At 39.5% G+C, this 27,214-nt stretch overlaps 1 protein-coding gene across 4 annotated transcripts in view; it reads left to right on the top strand.

Moving 5' to 3' along the window:
• ARID4A (AT-rich interaction domain 4A) overlaps positions 1-27,002 on the top strand; it is a 48,987-nt gene extending 21,985 nt beyond the window's left edge. For 3 of the 4 annotated variants that reach the window (XM_053946116.1, XM_053946117.1, XM_053946115.1), the window contains 14 exons: positions 8,127-8,199; positions 10,491-10,585; positions 10,906-11,003; positions 12,406-12,634; positions 14,260-14,510; positions 15,851-16,048; positions 17,153-17,237; positions 17,400-17,532; positions 17,699-17,761; positions 18,740-19,870; positions 20,478-20,582; positions 22,054-22,269; positions 22,494-22,640; positions 23,095-27,002. In XM_053946116.1, coding sequence (XP_053802091.1) covers positions 8,127-8,199; positions 10,491-10,585; positions 10,906-11,003; positions 12,406-12,634; positions 14,260-14,510; positions 15,851-16,048; positions 17,153-17,237; positions 17,400-17,532; positions 17,699-17,761; positions 18,740-19,870; positions 20,478-20,582; positions 22,054-22,269; positions 22,494-22,640; positions 23,095-23,198 — 2,928 coding nt within the window. In that variant the 3' untranslated portion in view covers positions 23,199-27,002. The remainder of the gene's footprint in view (positions 1-8,126; positions 8,200-10,490; positions 10,586-10,905; positions 11,004-12,405; positions 12,635-14,259; positions 14,511-15,850; positions 16,049-17,152; positions 17,238-17,399; positions 17,533-17,698; positions 17,762-18,739; positions 19,871-20,477; positions 20,583-22,053; positions 22,270-22,493; positions 22,641-23,094) is intronic. The other variant, XM_053946119.1, reaches the window with a different exon arrangement.
• The last annotated feature ends 212 nt before the right edge of the window (positions 27,003-27,214 follow it).

Here is a 27,214-nt window from a genome sequence, read left to right on the forward strand (position 1 = left end):
GAGAGCCCCTTCCAGGAGAGCTGGAGAAGAGGGACTTTGGACAAGGGCATGAGTGATAGGACAAGGCTTTAAACTGAACGAGAGCTTTAGGTTAGACATGAGGAAGAAGTTCTTGGCTGGCCCTGGCACAGGTTGCCCAGAGAAGCTGTGGCTGCTCCATCCCTGCAATTGTTCCAGGCCAGGTTGGACAGGGCCTGGAGGAACCTGATCTGGTGGAAGGTGTCCCCATGCAGGGAGTTAGACCTGGATGATCTGTAAGGTCCCTTCCAACCCATATCATGGAATGTGATTCCATGATTCTCATAGTAAGTTTTTTCCTGCATTCGAGTATTTAAAGTGGCTCCTTTTCCATGAAGGTAGCCAGTTTCTTTGTGTCATCAAAACTGTCCTTACAGAATTCTCTGCTGTTTGTGCTCCCTGCTTGCAACCTGGATGTTGGGTTTAGAAGCACGGGCGGAGGTGGGGGGCGGGGAGAGCAGGCACTGCGGGATTTATTTGTTTCCCCACCGCGCCATTCTCACAGTACACCCCGAAAACATGAACGGCAAACTGCTGGTGCGGCCTGTGTGCCGGCAGGAAGGTCAAAGGCCGCTTCCCTTTCCCCTGGCCTTCCCTTCCCTTCCCACACGGAATGGCCGATGGCGCTTGGCGGCGGCCTCGGCGTTCCCAGGGCAACCGGGAGCGGGCGCGGCGCAGGCGCGGGGAGCGGCCGCGGGAGCCGGGGCTGGCCGGGGGCTCGGAGATGGGCTGGCCCTTCCTCTGCCTTTCATCTAATGCCTCGCGTTCTCCTTAGCGTTACTAGTTCGTTTTATTAGTGTTTTTTTTTTTTTTTTAATTTTTTTTTTCCGTGCGGAAGAGAATGTAAGTAATGCCGGTTAACCGCGGCCGCCGCGCGGGGAGAGAGAGCGAGCGCGAGCGAATATTTGGAAGTCAGGCTGAAAATATGTCCAGGCAGTGGGCAGATTAGATAGAAAGGAAGTAAAACCATTTTACGTTTGAAAGAATGCAGCTGCTAGGTAAGGATCGTGTGCTTCAGTCTGTGATGTGAGCGTGGTGGTTGGGGATGGGGGTTTGACTTGGGTTTCTGATCTGGGAACTGTCTCGTGGAGCTTGCAGCCAGGGGAGAGCTTTCCAGGTAAAAATAAATTAAAAAAAAAGACAATAAAAATGTATTTTTAGGTGGGAATTTTATGCTCGGCTATCAGTGTTTTGGAAAATGGAGTAGATGTCTTTGTAAGAATAATGGTATGATAAGATAAATCTGAGATAAATGTGTGCAGAAATGTAAAATCCTCTGGGTTTTTCCCCTCTGTTTGCAGTGAAAAAGACTGAATAGGCCACATTTTGCAGGGTGTGAACTGTTGCAGGCTGTATTGCTCTATCTGTATTAACACTGGTTAAAATTTCAGAGTATCAGTCACTGAAAATCAAGGATTGCTGTACTAGTTTTCTAGTATCCATTTTTATTATCATTTTCATGCCTATTGCATAAAATGCTGTGTGTTTCAAACAAAGAAGGGGGAGGGGGAAGCTTGGTGGTTTAAAAAAAAATTTAAAAAGGCATTCCTGTAAAAGAAACAGAGATTATTTTTAAAGAAGGATGTTAATGTAAAATAGTGAAGCAAAGGATTGCAGACAGGTGGATGTGCTGATAGGAGAAGCTGTGGAATCCATTATTTCCTTTCCAGGTGACAAGTAAGAATGTAAGGTGAGCATCTTCATGCTGAAGCTGTGTAGCAGAAGGTAGATATGAATCTTTTTAGATAATGTCAGAGCAGAACTGACATGATGGCCTATTAAGTCAAAGTCCTGGTTCAGCTGTTAAAATACACATTTTTAATTGTGGGCCATGCTAGATATTGCAACAGAGAACATTTAGGGAATTTAAGGAATTCTATTTTTTTTCTCCTTAGAAAGGCAGTAATACTGCAGAGAGAATCGACAAGTGAGTGACTGGGTTTTTTTTTTTTGCCTGTATTTGAATACAGATGTTGAATTACTGAAATTTTACATTTTATAGAGTGCTTCCTTTTATTAATCAAGGTCAAAAATTGCTTCTGTCCATCCTCTCCCAGAATATTCTCAGTGGGCTTTTTGTTTTAGAACTATAATTGGTTATATTATTAGAGATGGGAGTGAGATTATTAAAAATACCTTTTTATTTCCCCCCATTCCCATCTTTTGGTATGCACAACAGCTTTGCTGACAGGGCCTGTCCAGCTGTTGCCCAGCCATGATAGGCCATTATTAAATAATCAAATGGACACAGACCTACTTAATATATAATCACAGGATAAAGTCAGTCAGAAAAGTCTAATTCTGGAATGGAAAGAATCCTATTTTTCTGAAGTAGGATCTTTTATGATGATAATGGAGCAGAGAGATCTGCTGTAGCTGGTGACATTAGATCCTGCCATTTTTTCAGTAGCTGGCTTAAAAATCTGCAACTTTATTTTGACAGAAATTATTTTTCTAAGTGTGTTGTCTTTTATGACATCTTTGGAGGTGGTAGAATTGGTACCACCAGGTTTCCAGGCTTGAGGTGGCTTCTGTAAGCTAAGGAGGGGAAACAAACACGGGGTTGGTTTGGTGCTCCTCCTCCTCACCCGTGGTGAGTGACTTGTGTGGTCCAGAGTTGACTGGGAAGGAGGACAATGTGGAAATTGCTTGTCATGGACTCTAACAGGGATTGCATTACAGAGCTACTCAGCACGTTCAGAATCCTGGAATTTTGGTGATACGTGGTGCAACTCAGGATTACCTTCCATTAGCAATTAAGAGTTTAATAACACATTTCATAAAAAGTGAAAAAAATCCAGAGGTATTAAAAAAAAATTCTTTATTGAATGAAAATTAAAAGAACCATTCAATTAATTTGAATCCAGATAAAAATCTGGATATTGCTTTTGCTTCTTACCCATTTTTCAACATGTCAGAGGAAGATAGTCAGCTGTGTTTGGAGGGTACATTTGGCAGTCTATGCACTGCAGCTAAAAGGAAAGAGAAAATCTTAACTCCAGTATCTCCACCTAGAAACAAAAGCTTTTGGAATATTGAGCATTACCTGATTTTTATTCAAAATAGGTTGTGTCTACTACTGTATTTGCTTGTCTTGGAGTTGTTCTTTCAGGGAAGAAGAATCTAATCTAAACATAAAACAGTGAAGCAAAGGATTCCAGACAGGTAAATGTGCTGGTAGGAGAAGCTGTGGAATCCACTGTGATCCATCACATTTCTTTCTCAAGCTTATGTATTGAAATACTCCCTGTTTTACAAGGGGATGTGTAAGCAGTATTTGGATTTGGCTCTGTTTCCCTGCAAGCCATTCTGATTCCATTAGAATGAAGATCTTAATGTGCAGTTATTTCAAATATCTTCAAATATCTCAGTACACATTCTCAACAGATACATTCACTGAAGACCAGAGTAAAGGCAAGGAATTTCTTCAGAAAAAAATTCCAGCTAGCTGTTCTCCATGGCTCATTGAGGGAAGAGTTGTGGCACCTCCAGGTGTTTGCTAAGAGGGATTTTCTTCAAGGCTTCTTTCTGACGGTCACCTGAGGATGTATGTGTAGCATGTTTAATGGGGTGCATTCATTTAAACTTTTTAAGGTTCTTGCATCACAATGGCATCAAAAAAATCAGTCATGGTTGCTTTACATTGTTGAAAAGGGAAGATGCCAGAGACATTTTCCAATGTTCCTATTCTGCAAATAAGCAAGATTTCAGTTCTCATGATAAGTTATTTCCATATATTTTATTAGCATTAAGTCCGTAAAGGAAGGATGAGAAATCCATGATGTGTTTTAGGAGGCTTGAAATTCCTACAAATAATCAGTAGTCAACTCTTAAAATATTTACATTCTGCTTCAAAATAATTCTTGTTTCCTGTGTAGGCTTTGCTCTAAGTAACTGTGGGAGATCACATAAAATCATACCCAAATTGCCATTGCAACCTATTTGTATTTTAAAATAACATTGAAATAGCTGACTCAGAAATTTCAATACAGGAAAACAGTCATTTCAAAGTTAATGAAGAGTGATATCCAGAAAAAAGTGGTTTATTAGATACTAAGAAAAAATTCTTTCCTGTGAGGATGGTGAGGCCCTGGCACAGGGTACCCAGAGAAGCTGTGGCTGCCCCATCCCTGGGACTGTCCAAGGCCAGGTTGGATGGGGCTTGGATCAGCCTGGTCTAGTGGAAGCTGTCCCTGCTCATGGCAGGAGATGGAACAAGATGGTTTTTTAGATCCCTTCCGGTCCAAACCATTCTAAGATTCTGTGATTTATATATATAAAATCCCCTAAGCAGCTGTGATGTGTAATGCACAGAATAGCCTTTAAAAATAGCTAAACATTGATTAACTAATCCTCCTTCTCATGCATGTGTGCATTTGTAGGAGTTCTGGCTACTGTGAAGCACAGCCTGCATCATGCCATGCACAAATGTTCTTTAAAGACTTTCTTGCTCACAGTTTTATGCAAAGAGGCATTCTCAGAATGTCACTCCAAAAGAAGTTGCAAACTGTGGTGCAGCTCTGGAGTGAGTCATTGTTGGTTTGTGGAATTTCTGGTTTCTTGTTGGTACAAATTAACATTTTAAGACCATGCTCATCTCCACGTGGTTTAAAGCTGTTAACTTGTTGCAATCAGTGTAATTCTTGTCATTTCCTTAATTAGTTTTCAAGCTTGGCGTTAGAAAGCAAATGTGCAAGTGATGAAATCTCATTGAAGTACTGTGAAGCAACAAAATTACATTAACTGTAATTCTGGCAGCTTGTCTTGATCATCTCTTCCTCTGAACTCCAAATCCTCTGTATGCTGCTCTTCCTCTTCACCTGCATTTCTTTCACAGAAGCATTTATGGTCTTGTCAGTCTATTTATAACATAAAAGAAAGATCTGTCCCTGGTAGCTCCACCTCGGATTGCCTGAGTTCAGGGTGTACGTGCTTGTAGGTAGAGATTCATTCTTTCTTTTGTAGAAGAAACTATTTCATCCTTTGTGCTCCCACTCAGCTCTAAAGGTTGGCACCCACAGAAGCTTTAACATCTTTCTGTAGAGTAAATGATGAGTCAGTATAACAGAGCCACATTCTCGTTGAAAATCATGCAAAGGACAGAGACAAAGCTCATGGTAAATTAGGTGGCTCAAAACCAGTTACAAGTGTTCTACACATTTCTGTGTGCTTCATGTTGCTGGTACTTACCAGATAGTTCTAGAAAATATATGAATGCTGTTAATGTTGTTTGGAAAACCATAAGAAATGGAGCTGAGAAGGGAACATCTCCATTTATACAAAGATAAAAAGATTATGTTCATGGTCAATTTTATTGTTTTACTGCTTCCAGTGTTTCCTAACAGATGTGGCCTACTTGTCAGAAGGGAGGGGAAAAAATCTCAAACCCATAAAATTTCAATCTTTAAATTAGAAAAGGGGCATCTTAGAGATTTTTATTTATTTTCATTTAAATGAAATTCAGCCTTTCATTCTGAAATAAAAAAGGTTTTCTCATGTTGCATTTAGCTGTGGGCATTGGATGAACAGCAGAAAGGTCTCAGTTTTGAACTCTTGCAGCTTAAAATGTTCATGTTGTTTTGCCTCTCACTTGGACTTATCTTTGGCTACACTCTCCCCCTTTTTGCAACATGTGTATAAGAAATAATGAAATGGAGAGACAGAACTCTCTTCACTAACTGGTTTTAAACAATTATCACTGTGAACTTACTTATGCCCAGTCTAAAATGGGCACCAATGTCTGGATAGTAGCTGTGAGTTTTGGAGAGCAGCACTGTCATCCTGGTTCCAGCAGGAAAGCAGTGCTGGGAATTTCAACTCTCCATTTGCTCTCTGATGGTGATCACAAGTTGTGGCATCAACATTTCTCAGGTGTTTCCTTGATTTGGGTGCAGATTTACAGCAGCTTAGATGAACCTCCATGGTAGAGGGGTTGGGACTAGATGGTCTTTAAGGTCCATTCCACCCCAACCCATTCTATAATTTTATGACAGCTGATATATTTAAATTAAAACTTTCTCAGAACAGCAGACATTCTTTGGAATTCTTTAATGTCCAGTTCCAAACAGACCAGATAACCCTGGTAAAAAAAATGACATCTTATCTTCATGTTGCAGTAAGCATATCCAGGAAGGGTTGGTCTTTCTCAGTTTGGCCAGAAGCAAAAGAACAGCTGATCCAAGATGTGTTCTGTGGTGGCAGTCACTCAGGGCTTACTCAAGTGACTTCTCAGAAGGATTTGCTGCCTGTTCTGACGTCAGTACCAGGCACAGTTCAGACTCCCTCTGTCGAGGGGCTCATACACCATCAACAGAGAGAAGCAGGTGCAGACTTTGGGATGTCTCACACAGGTGGATGATTATTGCAGCTAGGTTTTATGCCCCCACCCTGTAACACTTTTCATCTTTCCTTTTTGCCATTTCTTCAGCTGAAAGCACTTGGTCTCAGTGGAAGGGCTAAATTCTGGCAGCAGGATTGCTGTTTTAATGTGCATTTCTGCTGTTCTGACCCACAGTTCTGGTTTGGCTTTGTGCCCACACAGAAGAAATGGCTTTAATTCAACTATTCAGAAGTATTTCTGGATGTTTACTGTTATTAGATGTATTTAGTTTGCACAGTTTGAGCTGTATTGCCTTCAGCCAGTAAACATTACAGTAAATGGTAGAAATTTCTCGATCTTGAAGTTATTTTGCAGTCTGGATGGAGAGAAAAAAACTGTGGTTTCTATAGCAATACTTCACTTGATAACCTGGAAGAGCATGCTAATTCTATAGATAACTGTTTCTCCTTATATAATCCCTGTGATGTGCTGAGCAAATGGTAACTGATGCTGTACAGCATTGTGATTACACATTTAATTTCCTCCAATTATTCCAGAAGAAAAATTAGTGAAGTAAGGCACAGATATTGTCTCTGCCTGATTGTAGCTGAGCCCTGTTGGGTTTAGAAGCTCAGGATTCAGTGAAGCAGGCAGGGCTGGGATTCATTCTGATGCTGGGCAGATTGTTTGCTGGTTAGCAAGGCACTAGCATGTACATCCCCATTTCCCTGCCTATCTCCTTGCCTGGAAGCTTAAAGTTTACAGAATGCAGGGATGACTGAAATCTAAATTGTTGTTCTGGTTTCCTTCTGGAACTGCTTGTCACTTTCCTGTTATTTTTAATAATGTAATGATAAGATTTTTTGACATGTACTGTACGTCTTTCCTTCAAGACAGCTGCAGCCTGCCTTGTGCAAACTGCCAGGCTGGCAGGAAGAAAGTGGCATGCAGAAAGCATTGCAGGGAAAATGTTTTTTTTGGTGGTTTTTTTTTTTTTTTTTTTTTTTTTTTTTTTTTTTTCTCTCTGCTAGAATCTCAAAATTCCATAAAGATATGTAGACATTATTTCCTCTGCCTGCCCCTTCCACTGCCCCCTCCCCCCCCCAATACATTTACTTTGTTTTAAATAATTTTCACTGGAATAAAAAGAATATCTTTGTTTCATGCTGTGGATTACTTGCCACAAATTTATCTCATAGTGTTTATCTCTTTGAGGCTTTAAGTTGTAAAGGTGAAACTAAGGAATTTATAATAATAATAAATTATAGAAGTGATTTTAAAGGTGTTTCCAAACATAAGCTGAAATCAAGCATTGGAGCTTAATTACAAAACAAATACTGTCTGGAGCATCTCCAACAGGTATTGTTGGAGAAAGAATTGTTCTGTAACCTGAGCTAAAGCTGGGATAAGGAAAATGAATTAAACAAAAAAGCCCTGAACAAACAGAACCTAACTAAAAAAACCCTGGAATTCCTATGAATTCTTTCAGTCTTGTAAATACCAGACCTCTTCTGTGTTAGGCAGGTACACTACGTGTATTAGTGTTTTCATTTTGAGGGGCACTCATTCATTCTGTCATGGACTGATGCTTTCCCTGACCTGCATTTTCTTTTTTTCCTCCTGAGGTACCACTTCAGTCCTCCTGAGTAAATTTTGTTTTCTGCATATTTCACCATTACATGGATTCAGGGCCAAATGGGAAGTGGTTTGGGTTTAGTTCTTGCTCTTAGGCTTTTGTACAAATGAGCATATTTGCTGTTTTCATTTATGACTGCATTTATTTTCACAGCCTGAGGAAGAGCTTGATCCTGAAGAGAGGGACAACTTCCTCCAACAGCTTTACAAGTTTATGGAAGACAGAGGTACCACTGAATTTTCTTGCTTTTTTTAATCTCCAGTCCACTTCTTTAATGGCACAGCACTCAAAGGGAACTCATCCTCCCTGAGGTGTTTTGGTTTAGTTTTGCTTTCACAAAGCCTTTTTTACGTTCACAACACCTGTTCAATTAGCCCTTGGTTGATTTCTGGTTGTGACAGCCATGGCTGAGAGTTCTGCTGCTGTTAATCCCAGGCTGGAAGCTGTGGAGTCTGTCCATGGATGGTGAAATCCAGCCAGCAGAGAATGAAGATGTGCCCTCCTCTAGTCTCGTGCACAAATGAAGCAGTGATAACTGAAGAGACAATTTAAAAGATTTTATTTTATCCTGTAGCTAGAGCAATAAAATAATGTATTTTAAACATCTGTCTTTACAGAATTAAGTGAGACTTAATTTAGAATAGTTGAAGTCTTGGCTTCAGAGCTGTATCAGAAGTGCATGTGTTCTGCATAGGGAGCAGGATGTACCTGCTGCCTTGGGAGAGCTGCTGTTGCATAAGGCCTTTGCAGTTGTGATGAGACTGACACAAAAATGGAAGCTTTTATGCTCCATTTTAAAAATATATATCCAAGCCTGCAGAGTTTTGTCTTTTAGAGTATATTGGTTTGATAAATTTTACTCATGAAGTCACCATTTCAATCCTGTATTTCAAACACCATTTTTATCCTGCAGTAGCTTTGTTTGGTGTGGAGGTAGATCATAGGTGTAATTACTGCCCTTTTCCCTTTTTTTTATATTTCTTTTCTCTTGATAGCAACTACCTGAATGGTATTTCCATAGCAGTACAGAGTGCAGCAAATGTTGATGTATTTGAATTTGAAATGACCAGAGCTAAGGGTAAAACATGAAGTACTTGCAGAGTCTGAATATTTGCCCCTTTCTTTTTTTTGAGGGGGGGAGATTGTTAAAATCAATGGGGAAATCAAGCTGCCTTTGTAAAAGAGGGTCTGTATGCCTTCTAAGAAGGTGTGTTCTATACCACAGAATCATAAAAGAACAATTCAAAAGCTGTTCAATACTGCCAGTTCTTATCATAGCTTTAGAAATTGAGCATGTATTATAGCAAAGTGTTCTGGAGCTCATCCAATATAATTTTGAAGGCCTCCTGTGTATATAACCAGTGTTTCTGAAGAGTGAGCTGCCTCAGAGGAATAAAAGGCTAAGTCAGGGGGGAAAAAAGAAATCATTCTGCTGCTGCGCTAATCCAGAGTTTTCCTTTAATGTAGCCTGATTCTTAGCACTTCTCTGTTTTCTTGCTTTCTCATTCTTTCTTAACACTCACAGGCTACAAAACAGGTAGGCATGTGAAGGCAGAAGAAGAAAGCATTTGTATGCTTAATTTGAAGACTCAGTCCATGAAATATTCTTTAAGCCAGTATGTGGATTGAGCAATGTGCAGGACTTCTTCAGGACTGGGACTTCCCCTCGCCTGTTTGCTTTTTATTTTCCTTCTCCATCCTTATAGCAAGACTTCTGTTCCCAGCAGATTTGTTCTACATTCTGTTCTCTCAGTATAAATGTTTTGATTCATGGAATCATGACAGTATTCCCAAAGTCCTATAAAATTATTTTAATGATTCCAAATATAATTGCATGAAGATGAGGGAAGATACAAAGCAGCAGGGAGGAAGTTTGGTATTCTTCCTTGCTGGGAGGAGTATTGTCTACATATGAAGCCACTTGCCCTAAGTCACTTTTGGTTTCTCCTTCTGCAGATAATTACTGTTCTTTATGTCACAATTACTGTTCTTTATGTCACTGCCACTCAGCTGATCTGAGTTGTTTCTTTTCCCTGGAACTGTCCCAAATATTCATGTCCTGTCAGGGCCTTGTGCTTTTCCACATTCTGACAATTTTCCTGAGTCTCTTCCTAATCCAGCATCTCTGCTTCTTCCTCGTTCCTTTCAGCCCACGGTGTTTTTAGTTAATCTCTTCACACACTGCTCTGTTCCAGCATTCCTCAGGTGTTCTCTGGAACTTTCTGTAGTTCTGTCTGTCCTTCCTGCTCACGAGAGGAGCAGTGGGATGCAGCCAGGTCAATGGGGGTTGTTAATAAACCTGGGAGGCTGATAAACCACCCAGAAATAATGATGCATTCAAAACAGGGTGAAGCCTTAACTGGTCATTGGAATTTACTGATTTGGGAACATACCTTAAGCCATTAAATACAAATTTTAAAATGCAGAAGAATACTTGTAATCAAATGTATGCTAAAGGAATGGAAGAGGCACTGTGCTGTTCTTTGGGATAACTTGTTTCTGTTTTGTTTTATCCAGGTACTCCTATCAATAAACCACCAGTTCTGGGCTACAAGGACCTTAACCTCTTCAAACTTTTTAGGCTGGTTTATCAGCAGGGTGGGTGTGACAATGTAAGTGCTGGATGTTCCCTCAACTAAATCTGGCTGTTCATTCATATCTATAAATGGTTGTCCAGGGAAGCTGTGGATACCCCAACCCTGGCAGTGTTCCAGGCTGGGTTGGACAGGGCTTGGAACAACCTGGGATAGTGGGAGGTGTCCCTGCCCATGGCAGGGGGTTGGAACTGGGTGATTTTAACGTCCCTTCCAACCCAAAATGTTCAATGGTTATAAAAGACTTTGGCTTGTAACTCTGTTAGATATTATTCCTTAATGTTCTTTTTTAACAAAACCTGTAGACTTCATTTTTTGGTTTTTTTTTTCCCTCAAAGATTGAAAGTGGTGCTGTATGGAAGCAAATTTATATGGACCTTGGCATTCCTATTTTGAACTCAGCTGCTTCCTACAACGTAAAAACTGCTTATAGAAAGTAAGTTCTTCTACTGGATAATGGTGAAAACACTTTTTCTGTCTTTTTCCTGGTTGTAGCTTGTGCAATATTCAAGAGGATTTTGGTAGTTATAGACAGCACTTGATATTCTTCAGTTAATGAACAGTTCTGAGCATTTTCCAGTGCTGATGTGGAGGAAAGGGGGGAGCAGTCAGGGCTGGAAGTTCCTGTTGCTCCAGTACATCAGAATTCTGCTCATTTTTTTACCAAGAAACTTTCACTTTGCTCCTGTGCTGATGGCCTTCCAGAGTACACCAATGAAATTTATAAAATAAACTTTGGGAGATTCAGTCTTGCCAGTTAAGGCAATGAACAGTAACAGACTCCTTCCTCTTTAGATATCATATGCATTGAGGAGAAGTTTTTACCAGTTGCTTTAACTTCATGAAAGGTGTTGACTGAAACAAGACATGTTTCAGATTGTATATTTACATATAATCTTTGCAGAATTTGTAGAGTAATGGCAGTAGGGCTTAACTGTGTGCATTGCTATGGTGAATGTGAGTTAATAGTAAAATCATTATTTACATTGACCAAATGCATAAATCTTTTTTTCTGACCCTCGTTTTCAGCTGTGTTGTAACTTTTGAATTGGAAATCTTTCAGGAATGACATTTTCCAAGCTCATTTTCTAAATAAAAACTGTTTTTATTGTTTATCCTCCTGGAAGTTTGACAAGAAACAATTGGGCTTTTTGAGTAAAAGGGAAGAATGAGGTTCTCTTGACCCAAACCTAAGGAAATTTGGAAATAGGGATGACTAATGACTCAACTCATGTTAATGTCAATGAAGATGAGAATATTGAGACTCTCTTCAGTGGGATTTGAACTGGGCACATGTTTAAGGTCTGTATTTTACAGAGAAGAGTGTTTATCCTGGAAAGGTTAATAGGTAAATGTGTACTGGGTTGCTGTTACAGTGGAAATAATGATGACACACGAAATGTGGACACACGAATGTGTGCTGTGACAGTGATAGTGTGTTGTAACTCGCATACTAATTCTTTGAGGAATAAGCTAATTCATACCTCTCTCACCTATAACTGGATTAGAGTGTGCACAGGCAGTTTCCAGAGAACAAGCTCATGCATGGCATTACTGTCATGAATTCTTAACTGGATGGGGATGAAGTTAAATATGTGGGAAGCACCTCTGTGTATTCTTTTTCAGCATTCGACTTGAACTTGTTTCACTTCAAAATCTTCTCTAGCTTTTATATGTTTATTTGCATTTGGTTGGTTGTTGTTTTTTTTTGTTTTTTTTGGTTTTTTTTCTTTATTATTATTTTCCTGAAGTTACTGAGCAGGAAAATAGGTTTTATGTACTTCAATAAATGGAAAATAAACCATGGAATATAAATGGGACCTTCCTTGTGTCTGTAGGTATCTTTATGGTTTTGAAGAGTACTGCCGTTCTGCAAACATTCAGTTTAGGACCATCCATCACAATGAACCAAAAGTGGTAGAAGAGACACAGAAACTCGTGGAACCAATGGAGGAAAGTGTGAAAGAGGAACAAAAAATGCCCCCAACAGAAGTTAAAAAAGAAGCAGAAGAAAATTTTTCCAGCAGTGAAAGTGAGAAAGAAGAAATTGAACTAAGATCCCCAAGGGTGAGTTGTTTGAAGTGATTTGTGTTTAGTCCTTAACAAAGCCCCTTTGTATAGTGAACAGTTTCCATAATGAGTTTTCCCTGTGGAGCAGCTGCACGTTGGAATTGTTGCATTTGTACAAGTGTGGAGTTCTGTGAGTGTTAACTGTTAATTGTGTTCTACCTGGACACAGAGTCTGGTTTGATTATGCCTTCATATTTCACACCATGCATGGGATTTGCTTAGGCTCAGTTGGATGTGCTGTGGTTCAGGGATGGCTTGGAGCTGTTCTCATCAGAACAGTGAAATACAGCAGGACAGTCTTGGTTGTGGGTGAGGGTTTTTCCACAGGCACATGGAACCTTGGAGCCTTCTGGCAAGAAACAGGAATATCAAAAACTTGCTATGGATCTAAGAATCAAAGGATGACCCATTTCTCTGAGTTGTTTTTTACCACAGTTTCTCTTCTAATAGAAAAAAACACTCTAATATTAGAGTACATAGACAAAAGTAGAGGGAGGAACAATTAAGTTTAGCCTTCATTTGTCTTTAAATGCTGTAGAGGTGAGGGTTGTATTAGTAGCTACCTAGATCAGATCAGTGGCCCAACAGCTGGAGGATACTGAACACCATGAGGAGTACAGACAGTACTTTAAAGGTGTTGGAATATGACTGTAGCACTCATTTAATTACATTAAAAGAACATTTTTTGTTCTTCAATAGAGTATGACCACTGAAGGACAAGAATTGCTGCTTTTAAATTGTTCAAGTTCTAAAGATTCTGTTTGAATAAAATGTCATTCTGTTGAAGTCCTTCTTGCAAACCAGCTTTTCAAGCAAATATATGGCCTTATAGATTAATAGATGAAAGGACATGGTGTAAACACAGACTTCTGTTATGTGTTATATTTCTGTTTAAATGAAAGTGGTTGTTCCAAGCTACATCAGCCTCATTGAACTTCCTGACATGACATTAGCTTTGTTCTTAGTTTGTTCATTTATTTTTGGAATTAATTTTTCTTTTTGAGAATGCTCAAAAGAAGGATAAAGAAATGTAAGAATTTTTTGTCTTTTTAATAACTGGCTCTTTGTTCTGACTAAAAAGCAATAATTCTATCAAGAGACTTTTAATACATCAAATGATAGTCCTGTGCTAGATGTCTTAAGAATCAGTTGCAGATAGTTTCAGGCAGCAACTGTCTTGAGTACTCAAGGTACTTTTTAAAAATGGGATATTTAGAGTTTTTTGAAAGCTGACAAATTTCTGCCCTTGATGTGCACAGGTGACTGTCAGGATTGAAGGTGCTGAGGGGAAGATGCCTCCCCTCAATATTCCTATACAAGCACTTCAAGTAATGCTATTGCTGTAGGCAAACAAGACATTTTGGCCCTTCCTATCAGAGTAACAAGCATTACAGGTCCAAACAAATGCCCTGAAATCCTCCATCAGTTAATCAGAAACTCATCCTCATTATTCCAAATGAAGCAAATATAAAAACTTTAATGTTACTATTTTGCACTTTTTTGTCATCTCCAGCCTTTCTTTTCTACAGGAGTTGCATGTCTCACTTTTTTGCTGGGATTTGGAGAGATTATGAAGAAAGCAGGGGACAGGAGTCATTAAACTGATTTTATTTCTGTTCCAGGGACGAAGAAGACTTGCTCGTGATGCAGTCCTTGCTAAAAAAGAGGGTGAAGAGGATAAAACCCAAGACAAATTAAAAGACAGTAACAAAGAAAACAAAGATGTAGAGGAAACACCTGAGAATGCAGAAAAGAAAGAAAATGAAACTCCGCTAGGGAAGAAAAGCACACCAAAGCAAAAAGAGAAGAAAATTAAAAAGCAGGAGGATTCTGATAAAGAGTCAGATGAGGAGGAAGAGAGGCAGAGGGAGAGGTAAACACTAACCTGTATCACCTTCTTTGAGTTTCTCTGTGCCTTGATTGAGCTGTTCTCCAGGCAGGAGAACACAGACTTGATCTGACTGAAGTGTGAAAATCAGAAGCCTTATTCTCTCAGACAGGCAGGGAAGGGAACATTTTATTTCAAGCTTGTAGAGCCTGCTGTACTTTCTGGAAGCATCTTCTTGTGCTCGATTCCAGGCTGTATTTTTCACTGTCATTTTACTTGCCAAAGCTGTGTTGGTGTTTCAGCACACCAATACCTCCAGACACCAAGCTGACCAGGCTGTGTGTCTGCCAGGTGCTGTGAGGGTGGGAACAGCTTGGGGACACTTCCCTGGGCAGTTGAAACAGAAATGGCAAATCCTTCTTCTCCTGTGCTTTTAAGGGTTTCCTGATGGCTGGTGAAGCTGTAAGCTCCTTGTTTTTGTGTGTCAGATTATCAAGGCATCAAAGAGTTTTCTTTAAGCTGCGAGGGTGTTACTTGTCCTTTGAGTTACTTGCCACAAGATAATTGTGATCTTTCACTGAAGACCAACAAATCTATTTCATTAAAAGCAAACCCATAGTCCTTTTTAGTATTTTATTTCTTGCTGACTTTTTTGTAGAGTAACTTCTAAATTATGTAACTCCTTTTTTGTAGAGTAACTCCTAAATTGTCCCTTAAATAGGCATGAAATTATAGCTAAAAATAGGTTAGATTGTAGTTCTTGAAAATATGTTTGAGTATAATATTTAAACAGTTGCTAAAGGTGTAATGAGAGGTGGATGTCTCTAATAAAGAGCTGTGCAGACACTTTTAAGCTTGGCTGAATACTTTTGTGATCAAGTTTTTTTCCAGTAGAATGTTGTTTATGTCATGAGAGGATCACTGTGATGGCAATTCAAACTCCTGTGCAGTTAATAAACTGTAGCATGTTAAGCCCATTGTAAAAGTACCTTTTTTAAAATAAATAATATGCCAAAATCAGTATTTCAGAAACTGAAGTTAGTTCTTCCTATGCTGTTTAGGAGACACACACTGAATTAACTTTTATTCCTCTTTGTCTTATCAAAATATCAATTTAAAAATAATCTTTAAGCTTTGAGGTAGTTGTATGCTTTATAAATTGTGTTTAAATTTTAATAAAACTTTCTGGATATTTTTGGCACTTAGCCCTATTCTCCCTAAGTTCTGTTCTTGATTTAAAAAACCTGTTTCTGAGCAAGCTTCAGAGACAGGACAGGGTACAGAAAATTAATTTCTTTTTGCAGCCTTTTTCTACCTTGACTACTCTCTAAATTTTAAAATATGTTTGTCACTAATTCGTGCATTTTAAATACATTTTACTGCAGGGAAGAAATTGAGAACAAAGGAGAATCAGAAGGTGAAGAAGATGAGGAGGACACAGAACCCTGCCTGACTGGAACCAAAGTGAAAGTAAAATATGGACGTGGAAAAACTCAAAAAATTTATGAAGCCAGTATTAAAAGCACAGAAATTGATGATGGAGAGGTTTTATATTTAGTTCATTACTACGGTTGGAATGTAAGGTGAGGATAACAAACTGCCTTTCATTTCTTCGTTCAAAGGCTTATTTACAAAAGAAATTTTTGTTTTTAGGGAAATAAAGTGAGATCTGGTCAGTGACATGGCTCCATATTGAATCATCAACATAACAAGCTCTGACTTCTTCACTTTTCAGTGTTGGTGATTCTGTTCATGGTGTTGCATTGAAATGTCAGAATATACTTGTGTTTTTCCAAGTGTCCATCTGCCTTAGTAATCCTCACCCCTTCCAGGAATGTCCCTGATATTTATTGTGTCTATCAGAGTTAGCACTAGCAAACTTTCCTTTGAGGGAACCATTGATAATGGTGAAGATATTGACAGTTAATGTATTAAGCATTGGAATTTTGGCAATAAAATATATTCTTGTATTGAACGTTAACTGGGATTGTAAAAATGCTTCTGGCAGCAAGTCTTAATAGTACTTTATATACTTCTGGTATGTAACTTGTGGTATTTCAAATCCATAAGCAAGTTTCTTTATGTGGCAACATGAAGTTTGAGTCTGGCAATATTCCCCAAATATTTACAGGTTCACTTTACCTTATTAATACCTTCAGGAAGTTTTGTGGAGCATCAGTGTGTTTGTGCTTTTCAGAATCTCATCTGTTTGTTGCCATAATTAAAAAAAAAAAAAAAAGTACATTTTCTTGCTGAGGTATGGTGTGGTACAAACTGTCTTATGTGTATGATGTGGAATAACTGACACTTTAGAGCTGACTCAGTCCCCTGAGTGTTCCAGTGAGAGACAGGGAAGTTTGTACCCTAATTCCCTCATCCCATAAGGTTTTTTTATGGACTGGAAATATCATTCAGCTTTCTAAGGCCAGAATGCTGCATGAGTTGTAAATACATGCTCTGCTGTCATGGAAAGGTTTGGGTTGGAAAGGAAAGCCCATCACATTCCACCCTCCTGCCATAGGCAGGGACCCTTCCACTATCCCAGGGTGCTCTGAGCCCCATCCAACCTGGTTTTAGCCTTTTCCTACCTCATTAATAAATATTTTGTGTTAATTCAAGTCTTTTACTCCTCATTCAAACAACATTTTTATGTGCAGTGATAACAGCATGGTTTCATTCCCTTTCAGGTATGACGAATGGGTGAAAGCTGATCGGATTATCTGGCCAGTGGAAAAAGGAGGACCAAAGAGAAAACAGAAGAAAAAAACAAAAGTAATAATTTCAATAAGTTTGTTGTACTACTGTATTTACTGACTAGCACTGTCCCTGTTTAAAAAAAAAAATTATTTAGGCCACAGTCTAGTTTTTTAATAGAGCAAAAGGTTTGATAATCAGCAGTGAAACATTAATAAAAATCCACTGTTTCCCCTGCAGAATAAAGAAGATGGTGAAAAGGATGAGAAGAAGGACGAGGAGAAACAAAAATCCAAGCGTGGGCGGCCCCCTCTGAAATCCACTCTCCCATCCAACACGTCCTGCAGCCTCCCCAAAACGCCCAACAGCGAAGGTAAATGCGGCTCCAGAGGTGCAGGAGCAGCGGGAGCCCAGGCTGCTGGGGCGGCCTGGAGCTGCATGTGAGCCCGGAGCTCCCGCTCCGCCCCTCGGGCCGGCAGCGCCGGGGCTCGGCGCTGCTTCCTCTCGATACAAATTAATTCTTTCGATTTTAATTTTAGCAACACCTCGCAGGCAGACCAGACGTAGCTCAGGAATGTTTGATTCTGATAGAGGATCAAACGGTGAGTGATCTCAGCCATGTGTATGCTTTGGAGGCTTTTTCAGTACCTTTTGGAAAAGAAGTTTGGTTTTTTTGGTTGTTTTTTTTTTTTTTAAAAAAAACCTTTTTTTTTGGTTTTGGGTTTTTTTCCTTTCTCCTTGTAAATTTTGTTGAGTAAGCAGTTGAGCTGACACTGCTGAGGAGCACAGCTTGCTCACAGAAGAGCAGTGACTGTACAAGTACAAGTCATCCCATGTTCTTCAGCCAGAGCCTTTCAGTCCTGAACAGACCAAATCAGTGCTATAATGATAGTCTTTATTGTGCTAATTAAGTCCTCAACCTCAATACTCCATCATCCAGCAGAGCTGTTAATTATACACAAATGGCAGCACATCTTTGGTGTTTCTAAGCCTCTGAACAAGAATTGAAGTGAAATCACTGTCTCCTTTTAGTACAGGTCCCTGAGTAATCTTCTGGTAATGTACTCATGCCTGCTCTCTGTGTGATGCATCATTTGTACAAAAGTTTCACAACGGAATGTCCATATTGGGGTTTAGAAGGTTTTTATTTTTGGTTTGGTTTTTTTTCTCTGCATGGAGGGGAGAAGTGTTGTTTTTTGGTTTTGTAGTGTCACATGGGAGAGGCAGTATCCATGGGATTTTTTTTTTCTGCAAAAAATGTAATTCATTTGTATTGGATTATTTAGGAAATAGTAGGAAATCATAGACTTCAACTAAATCACCTGAGTTAAGAGCATCATCCAGATGCTTCCTGAACTCTGACAGCACCACCACTACTGCAGTTTCATAGAAATTTTATGTAAAGATAAGAACTGTAGCAAATGCATTGAGTAATGCAAGATTTTTAAAGTTTAAAATTATTACTGTAAACTAATGTTAACACCATAGATTACTGAAAGCAGGGTTTTTGTGAGGGTCAAATAAAAAGTCATGCTGCAATTATTTAGGGTGCTGTTTGCTTCTTTTTAAAATTATTTTAGACTCTGGCACATCTGATAGTGAAGCAGATGAGTCATCTGAAAAGAATTTGAATGAAGAATTTTCTCCAGAAACTTCAGAACTGGAAAAAAGTGAAAAACTCCGTGATGAGAAGCTGGATGAGGAAAACCCAAAGATTTCTCATGTGCTGAAGGAAAACGACAGGACTCAAGTACAGCCACTAGAAACACTGAAACTGGAAGTTGAGGAAAGTGAACAAATTGTTCAAATTTTTGGAAATAAAACAGATCAAATGGAAGAAATCAAAAGAGAGGTTGAAAAATCACCTAAGGGAAAAGGGAGAAGGAGCAAGACAAAAGATCCCTCATTGGAGAATGCGAAGATTGCACCAGGAAGCCAGGAAGAGGTGGCAAATGAGTCTCTTACAGAACCTGAAAGATTAGATGTGTCTTCCTTGGACTGTAAAGACATTTCCAGCACTACTGAAAGTGAAACGGAGCCCTCCACAAAAGATAAGAAGCTTTTGAAAAGGAAAACTTTGGAACAGGCATCACCTGAGAAGAGAAATCGGCGAGAGAGCGAGATGGAAGTGCCAAATATTGTCTCTGAAGAGAGGACCAATGAATGTACTGGAGCAGAGGAATGTAGAGGGCTGAATGCTGAGGAGTCCCTCAGAACTGAAAACGAGGAGATGCCGTCCCTGGTGGCGGAATCGATTCCGCACGGCCCGGAGCCAAGGAATGACAACTTCCAACGTCCGGTCGAAGCCAACGAGAGCGTTCCCTTGAAAGATGAGGATGACACAATGCCTCAGATTGGTCCTGAAACCTTGCTGTGCCATGAAGTAGACCTGGATGACTTGGATGAGAAGGAGAAGAGCAGCACTGAAGACACAATAGCAGAAAAGCCAGACCCCAATGCTTCCAACTCTGCCCCCTCTGCCTTAGCCCCCGGCGTCCCCTCGAGCTTCCCGGTGGCCTCTCCTCTGGCCCTCAGCCAGGACGAGTCCCGCAGCATCAAGAGTGAGAGTGACATGACCATCGAGGTGGACAGTGTGGCAGAAGAGTCTCAAGAAGGGCTCTGTGAGAGCGAGTCTGCCAATGGATTCGAAGCCAGCACCACGTCGAGCAATTGCAGCATCGCCGGGCAGGAGAGGGAGACGGGAGAGAAAGGTGAGCGGTTCCTGGGGGAGTCACTCCCTGCTCTGAGCATTGCTGAAGGTGGCTTGAGACTGGTGTCACTTGGCTAAAAATTGCTGCTCTGTTTCATCTGCTGGTTATAGATTCACAGAATGGTTTGGGTTAGAAGGGACCTCAAAGCCCATCTTGTTCCAGTCTCCTTCCATGGGCAGGGACACCTTCCACTATCCCAGGTTGCTCCAAGCTCAATCCAGCCTGTCCTGGAGCACTTCTTGGGATGGAGCAGCCACAGCTTCTGTGGGCACCCTGTGCCAGGGCCTCAGCACCCTCACAGGGAACAATTCCTTCCCAATATCCCATCTAACCCTGCCCTCTGGCAGTTTGAAGCCATTCCCCCTTGTCCTGTCACTCCATGCCCTTGTGCCAAGTTCCTGTCCAGCTCTCTTGGAGCCCGTTTAGACCCTGGAAGGGGCTCTAAGTTCTCCCCAGAGTTTCCTCTTCTCCAGGCTGTGAACAGCCTCTACTCTCTCAGCCTGTCTGGTTTTAGATTTCTTTGTTGCTTATAAAAAGATCTTTTTAGTAGCAGAAGTATTCAAGGTGTCTTATATTTTATTTTTGATTTTTTCCCCTCCTCTCATAGGTCAAAAACGACCCAGTGACAGCAATAGTGGAACACTGGCAAAAAAGCAAAAGCGAACTCCAAAGCGAACCAGCGCTGCAGCCAAAAATGAAAAGAATGGAACAGGTATATTCCTGCAGGGAGAGGAGGGGGAAGGTTGTCCTGGCCTGTAAATATGTGTAAGAACCTACTGTTCTCATGCTACAAACAGTTTCCAGTGGATGGGGCTTCCCTCTCAAGGTTTTAAATTTTTATTCATCGTGATTATTGGTGATAAACTGGAGAGGAGTTCTGAGCTCTGTAGTGTAACTGGAAAATCTCTTGCCTGTTTTATATTACTTAGAAAAATGTCTAAATTATTATTTATATTAGTAGCTGGTATGTATTTACCATTATGCTGATTTTTAAATATTGCAATGGTTATGAATTTGGCAGAGGGCACACTTAAAGTCTTAAAACAGGTGTTTCTCCTGGGGAAAAAAATCAACGTTCTTGAAATATAGAAAAGTGTTGCATGCTAAAGAAAAGTTTTTCATCCAAGGGGATCTTGTCTAGTTTTTCTCTCAAGCATCTATTTTATAACTTGCTGTGGAAATCTGGATTTTTGTGCTTCTGTAGCTCATTTTTTTCAGAGAATCACAAGGTGGTTTGGGTTGGAAAGGACCTTAAAAATCATCTTGTTCCAGCTCCCTGCCATGGGCAGGGACACCTTCCACTATTCCAGGCTGCTCCAAGTCCCATCCAACCTGTCCTGGAATACTTCCAGGGATGGCAGAGCCACAGCTTCTCTGGGCTCACTGTGCCAGGGCCTCACCATCTTTAAAATAAAGAATTTCTGTCTAATATCCCATCTATCCCCGCCCTCCCTCAGCTTAAGGACATTCCCTCTTGTCCTGTCACAACATTTTTGACAATCATTGCATGACTGAATCAGTGGTTCTGGCTTTGTGGCAAGACTGCTATATTTTTAAATATCAAACTAAAATACTAATTATCTGACATACACTATTCAGATATATTTAACATGCCTGTGGAAAACTTGGCAGTTATTGTGGGAATCTAAAATATTTCAATATATGAGCTAAAAATTTTCTGTTACATGTTGAACTTCTGTTGTTTCAGTCATGTTTCAGAATTGTTCCTTTAGATGTGTAAAGCAGTTTGACAACTAAACAATCATGTGCTACCTACCCATAGTAATACAGGTTTAATCTTTAAGAAAGGGGTTTTAATGTCTGCTTTATATTAGAAAGCTAAAATAGGTGATGGAAGACAGTTTATCAGTGCTTTAATATTCTAATTTTGGTGCAGTTATTTATTATTTCTGTACAGAAGTTTGGCTATTACTTTTTCACTAGGCCTAGTCAGCCCTTGAATTCTCCTGCATCAGCCACGATGATTCCACTTGAGAGTTCAGTGCATGATGTGTCTGATCAGGTTATCCATGAAATCTGAGATCATTATTCCTTGGGTGTGTTTTGGGATCTTCTAAGCAAGAAGCAGCAGGGATTTTAAATCATTGTTTCTTTACTATAACCCCGATTTTTAAAATGTCAAGGTGAAGGTTTGAAGTCCAAATTAATTCTTTTTCCTGCAGGACAAAGCAGTGACAGTGAAGATCTCCCTGTCCTGGACAGTTCCAGTAAATGTACTCCTGTCAAACACATCAATACATCCAAACCACAGAAGATTTCCCGCTCCCCTGCCAGGGTGATTTCTCCTCACATCAAGGATGGAGAGAAGGACAAGCACAGGGACAAGCACCACCACCAGAATGCTTCACCCAGAGTGTACAAATGGAGCTTCCAGCTCAGTAAGGATTCTTGAAATGATTTGATTACAGGGAATTTGTGAGAAAATTTGTTCTGAAAGAAAAACATGGAAATTTTGGGATTCTAAATTAGGTGTGGGCCTTTTCTGGCGTAGTTATGGAAATGTGTTATCTTCCATGCTGTGCCTTACATCCTCTTAAGAACTGCATTCATATGTTTAAAATCACCTTGACAAAGCTATTTTTCCTTTTCTTTCTACTTGCAGATGAACTGGACAATATGAGCAGCACTGAAAGGATCTCCTTCCTACAAGAAAAACTCCAGGAGATAAGAAAATACTACATGTCCTTGAAGTCAGAAGTAGCAACCATAGACAGGAGAAGGAAACGATTAAAAAAGAAAGACAGAGAAGGTGAGGTTGAGATTTGCTTTATGATTCCCATGAGGGGTTAATTTGTTTGGAAGTGCATAATTCAGAGCAATTTGAGTTTAATTAATGATATTTTAGAAGAAAGGAAAGTGTTACCATCTGTTTGTATATGTATTTAGAAAGAATATTTGTGGCTTTTTGGAACTTGAACCTGACAGAAACGTTTGCTGACTTATAACTGTGTAGTAGAAACTTGGACTTCCCAGTGCAAGTATTTCCATTAGACTCATCTGAGTTTCCTTTCAAATAACTGGGGAAGGCTAATCCTGTGTCTGTGAATACAGCAGAGAAAGCAGATGGCAAAACCTCTATATCAGTTTTTTGTGCCTGTGCTACTGCTTTGATGTCTTTTACACAACCTAAGAAACAAGGAAACCTTCCTTGTGAGCTGTGAGCTTGGACAACCTAATGCTGATCTGTTGTTCTGTGTGTTCAGTGTCCCATACAGGAGCATCCATGTCATCTGCTTCCTCAGACACTGGAATGAGCCCCTCATCATCCTCTCCTCCCCAGAACGTGCTGGCTGTGGAGTGCAGGTGATAAACATTTCTCTGCCTTGCCAGCAGCTCGCTGCCATGGACATAAACCCTGAAATTCAGCCACAGAAAGCACTCAACTGGTTGGACATTGCCAAGTATATCCTGTACACACTTCCACTGCTGGACTGTACCTGTTCCCCCCTCCTACCCTCTTCTTTTGTTTAATTTACTGTTCAGAGAACTTAAGCTCATTGGTAACTGAAGGTTTGTAGGCACAATGTGACATCCTTGTCATTGTGTTTGTTTTTGTTCCTTGTTTGTTTCTTTTTGTTTTGGGTTTGTTTTTTTTTTTTCCTAACACAGAGGAAGGGCACTTATCAAATTTGCAAAGTTATGTCCAATGAAGCATTCAGGTGTTCTAGGGTGATCTTAAAAAAAAAAAACAAAAAAAAACCAGCAAGTGCACCAAGCAGATATCAGAGTATTATCCAAAAGAACTGAGTAACTGCTGCACTTTCACCGAGCTGTGGGTAACTCTTGGTGAGTAGTTCCTCTTTGTGGAAGCACTTGCTATACAGAACTGCCAAAGTATGTGTTCAGCAATGTGCCCAGTTTTAAAGCTGTAAATGGGACAAAATAAATTGTGAAAGGAAGTGTAGTTGACTGAAAACTACAGTTGTAATAAGTCTTCCACTTTTTATAGGATTTTTGAGCACACAATTATGCAAATGTTTTAATGTTTATTAATGTTTACAGTGGAATTGTGAATAGGTTTTCAGTGGACTATCTTATCCCTTGACAAAAATATTTTGTCTTTTTTCTATGTAATTTCAGAGTTTTTATTTTGTTACAAAAAGACGAAAAATGAAATATATAACAACAATGAAGTTATTTAACAAGATTTCTAAAGCTGAAATTTTTGTGTAAAATAAGGTATCTTGCAACTTGTTAAATATATTTATTCAGACATTGGATGTTGTATTTTTATGTATTTTTTAAAATATTAATAAAATTGGAAAAAAAAATTCTAGGTTAGTTCACTCTTTGGACAAAACATCCTTATCAGTTCTGGTTCTTCAGGAGGAGTTATCCAGTAGCCAAACCTGTACTTCCAATGGGTCTGTCTACATATCCTCCAACACACAGATCTGCCAGCAGGCATCTGGGTTCAAATAAAACCTGATTTGGAAACTTTGGCAGTCCTAGTACTTAACCTTGTTTGGAGGAACAAAATTTATTGGGTTGCCCTTTAAGATGCTTTGTCACAAGTTCTTGTGTTTGCTGTACTGCCGAATAAATTTATATCTCCCAAAGTTGAGATGCACCAATAAAGTAAAAGCAACTGTGTGTGCTCTGCCTGTGGATTGTCCCACGGGCAGATGCAGCTTGTAAATAACTCTTCCAAACCCATGTATTTAAAGCAGTTTGCATATACATTATGTATAAAAAGTGATTTTTTAAACAATTTTTTTATTCATGTTTGTACATTGAAAGGGGGTCTGAGCCCCTTTTTCTGTGTTTAATATGCTGTAGAGTAATAACATAGATGCTCTAGACTGTATATCAGGATATTCTGGTTCCACACAGCAGAAGGTCAGGAGGAAACACTAGTGATGGCGTAGCATTACTAAAATTGATGTTTCTTGAAATTTCATTTTACAGCATTTGTCAACTTGTGATTCCAATTCCTTCCATTTTCGCAGAAAATTAAAGAAAAAGTACTCTTGTAAATGCACTTTTTCTGTCTTTTCTTAAGCAAAGCAGAAGTATTTCAATGTAAGATAAATATGGAGCTCACTAGACAGCGCTAATAAAGGCCATGTTTTAAACATAGGCTTTATATTCTATTTTTATTTAAGTGATTGTTCTTGTAAATGTCTGGACTTTACCCTAAATAGGAAAGTTAATCTCCATAAATTACTGTAAAGACTTTTTTCAGAGCTAACTTGTTAATCTTCTAATAGCTACGAATAAAAAGCAATACTCATTTAAAAGGAAGTAACATGGGTCACATGTTTAATATTTACAGAAGCAATCTAAAATCCAGAGAAATAAGAGGATTAATGACATCTTGTGCAGATCTGTGATATCTAACCTGTGTGCACACTGTGAGATCTTAAACAGGCACAGAGCATGGAGGAGCTGCTGCCCTGGTCTGGATGTTCCCCTCGTGTGCTCTCAGCTGACTGCTGCTCCTGTCTCTTAGGAATGTTTAAAACCCTACTTGGAAGGCTCCAGGTATGCTCCCATGGACCATGGAAACTCATTCCAACCCACTGACAGGGAGAACTTCCTCCCTTGCTTCCTCTCCCACCTTCTTCCCTGACAGTGCTCACTCCAAAAACAGCTGGTGTTACTCTGGCAGAGCACTGAACCTGCAGGAAAAGATGCATTTTGTGCCAAGCCACTGGCAAAGCCCTCCAGCATGTCACTGATTTCCTGGTTTTTATCTTCCTGGGAAAGAGCACATCAGATTATTCAGTAGAAGTTTGCAGTAGTTTCCTGTGTTGTTTAAAAATATCATGGGGAAAAGAAAACTAACTGGGATCATTGGGCTGTCCTGGGTTAAAGGTGAAATCAAGAAGAAACCCTAATAAAATCTACGATTTCTAACTCTACAATAATCCCCTTATTAAAGCCTTGTTGATATAAATTCCAAAGTGTCTTTCACTGGCTGGAAGTTTATCCTGTTGAAGACACAGTAATTATGATTATACAAAATTAGGATTTTTTAAAATAAGAGATTAGATTGTGTTTCTGAGACCAAGCAGCAATAAAGCACCCTTTTGGCACTCTTGGTGCTGTTCTCATGCCTTCTGATTTCCCAGGTTTTCCTCAAAATGATCCTTGCTATTTCAAGCTTCCTTAGGAGGTTAAAAAAAAAAATTAAGATATGGGATCCAACACTGTTAAAAAGATCAAGGTTGTAAGAGAATCTTCCTCAATTTTCTGCAATTGATACGAAGAGCTGTCAGATTGCTGGCAGATATCTTACTTTTGTATTAGCAAAAATCTGAAAGATGGAAAACTCAGAACGTTTCCAGGCAAGGAGATAAGGTAAGATTAATTTCTTTACTTGTTTTAGTTTTCACTTTCCATCAAGTGTATCAGCTACATTTGTACTAATGAGTTTTTATTTTCTAATGTGAAAGTTTAGCAACACCCAGTTAAATCCCTGCTTGGTTTTGGCTCCTCCATCAGGTTGCTGGTGGCTGGGAAAGTTTCTCCTGTTTAATCAGCCTGAACAGATCAGGCAAGAGAAGCAGAGTTGTCAGAACAATAATGACAAGTCATTGTTTTGACAGAGGTTAAACAGATTTTCAGTAGTAATTATCAGTGAATGAGAAGCATAATAAGGGCAAAGAAATGTGTGGTTTCATGAAGGATGATGTATATGACCTTCACAAGGAGCAGCAGAAAAGGTGATTAAATCACTGTTTGTGCTTTTATGCATGCTTCAATCTCATTTTTTAGAAGGTGCAGTATTAGAATAGAAGGAAGTTTTTTAAATGGTTACATATTCTCATTTTTTGTAGGGGGAGCCATGCAGAAATGGCTACCAAAATTACTCAGGATGGCTTTGATGTGGAGCTGGGAAGAGAATCTGAATCTAAGGATTGTCAGCTCCTGTGCCTCAGTCAGAAAATCCACTGCTGAGAGAGCCTTCTCTTTGCAGACAGGTTTGTCAACCAGGTGGAATATTACATTAAAAAATTAATACTTTCATAACATGTTCTTTTTTTTTTCCCATTAAAAATATTCTTGGATAGCTGAGGCAGCCACGTGGATTTTCTGGGCAGCATTTACTGGAATTCTTTAACAGCAGTACGTCTTAAGAAATGCTGTTGTCTTCTTTTTAAGAAAAGAGCAGTTTTGGTTTGATGGCTTGAAAGAAATCTGACATGTGCCAGATTTACCAGCTGAAATAAAAGATTAATGTGTTCACAAAATATGTTGAGCTGTTACTTCACTGTGCCCCTGCCCTTTGCAAAAATTATGCACCGAAATCTTGGTTATTTTTCCTTCTCTGGTCTTGGGATTTTATTATTTGCTACAGTGTGAGGCTCTGGAGATGTG

The sequence above is a fragment of the Vidua chalybeata genome, chromosome 6, assembly GCF_026979565.1.
Source record: "Vidua chalybeata isolate OUT-0048 chromosome 6, bVidCha1 merged haplotype, whole genome shotgun sequence".
Lineage (NCBI taxonomy): Eukaryota > Metazoa > Chordata > Aves > Passeriformes > Viduidae > Vidua > Vidua chalybeata.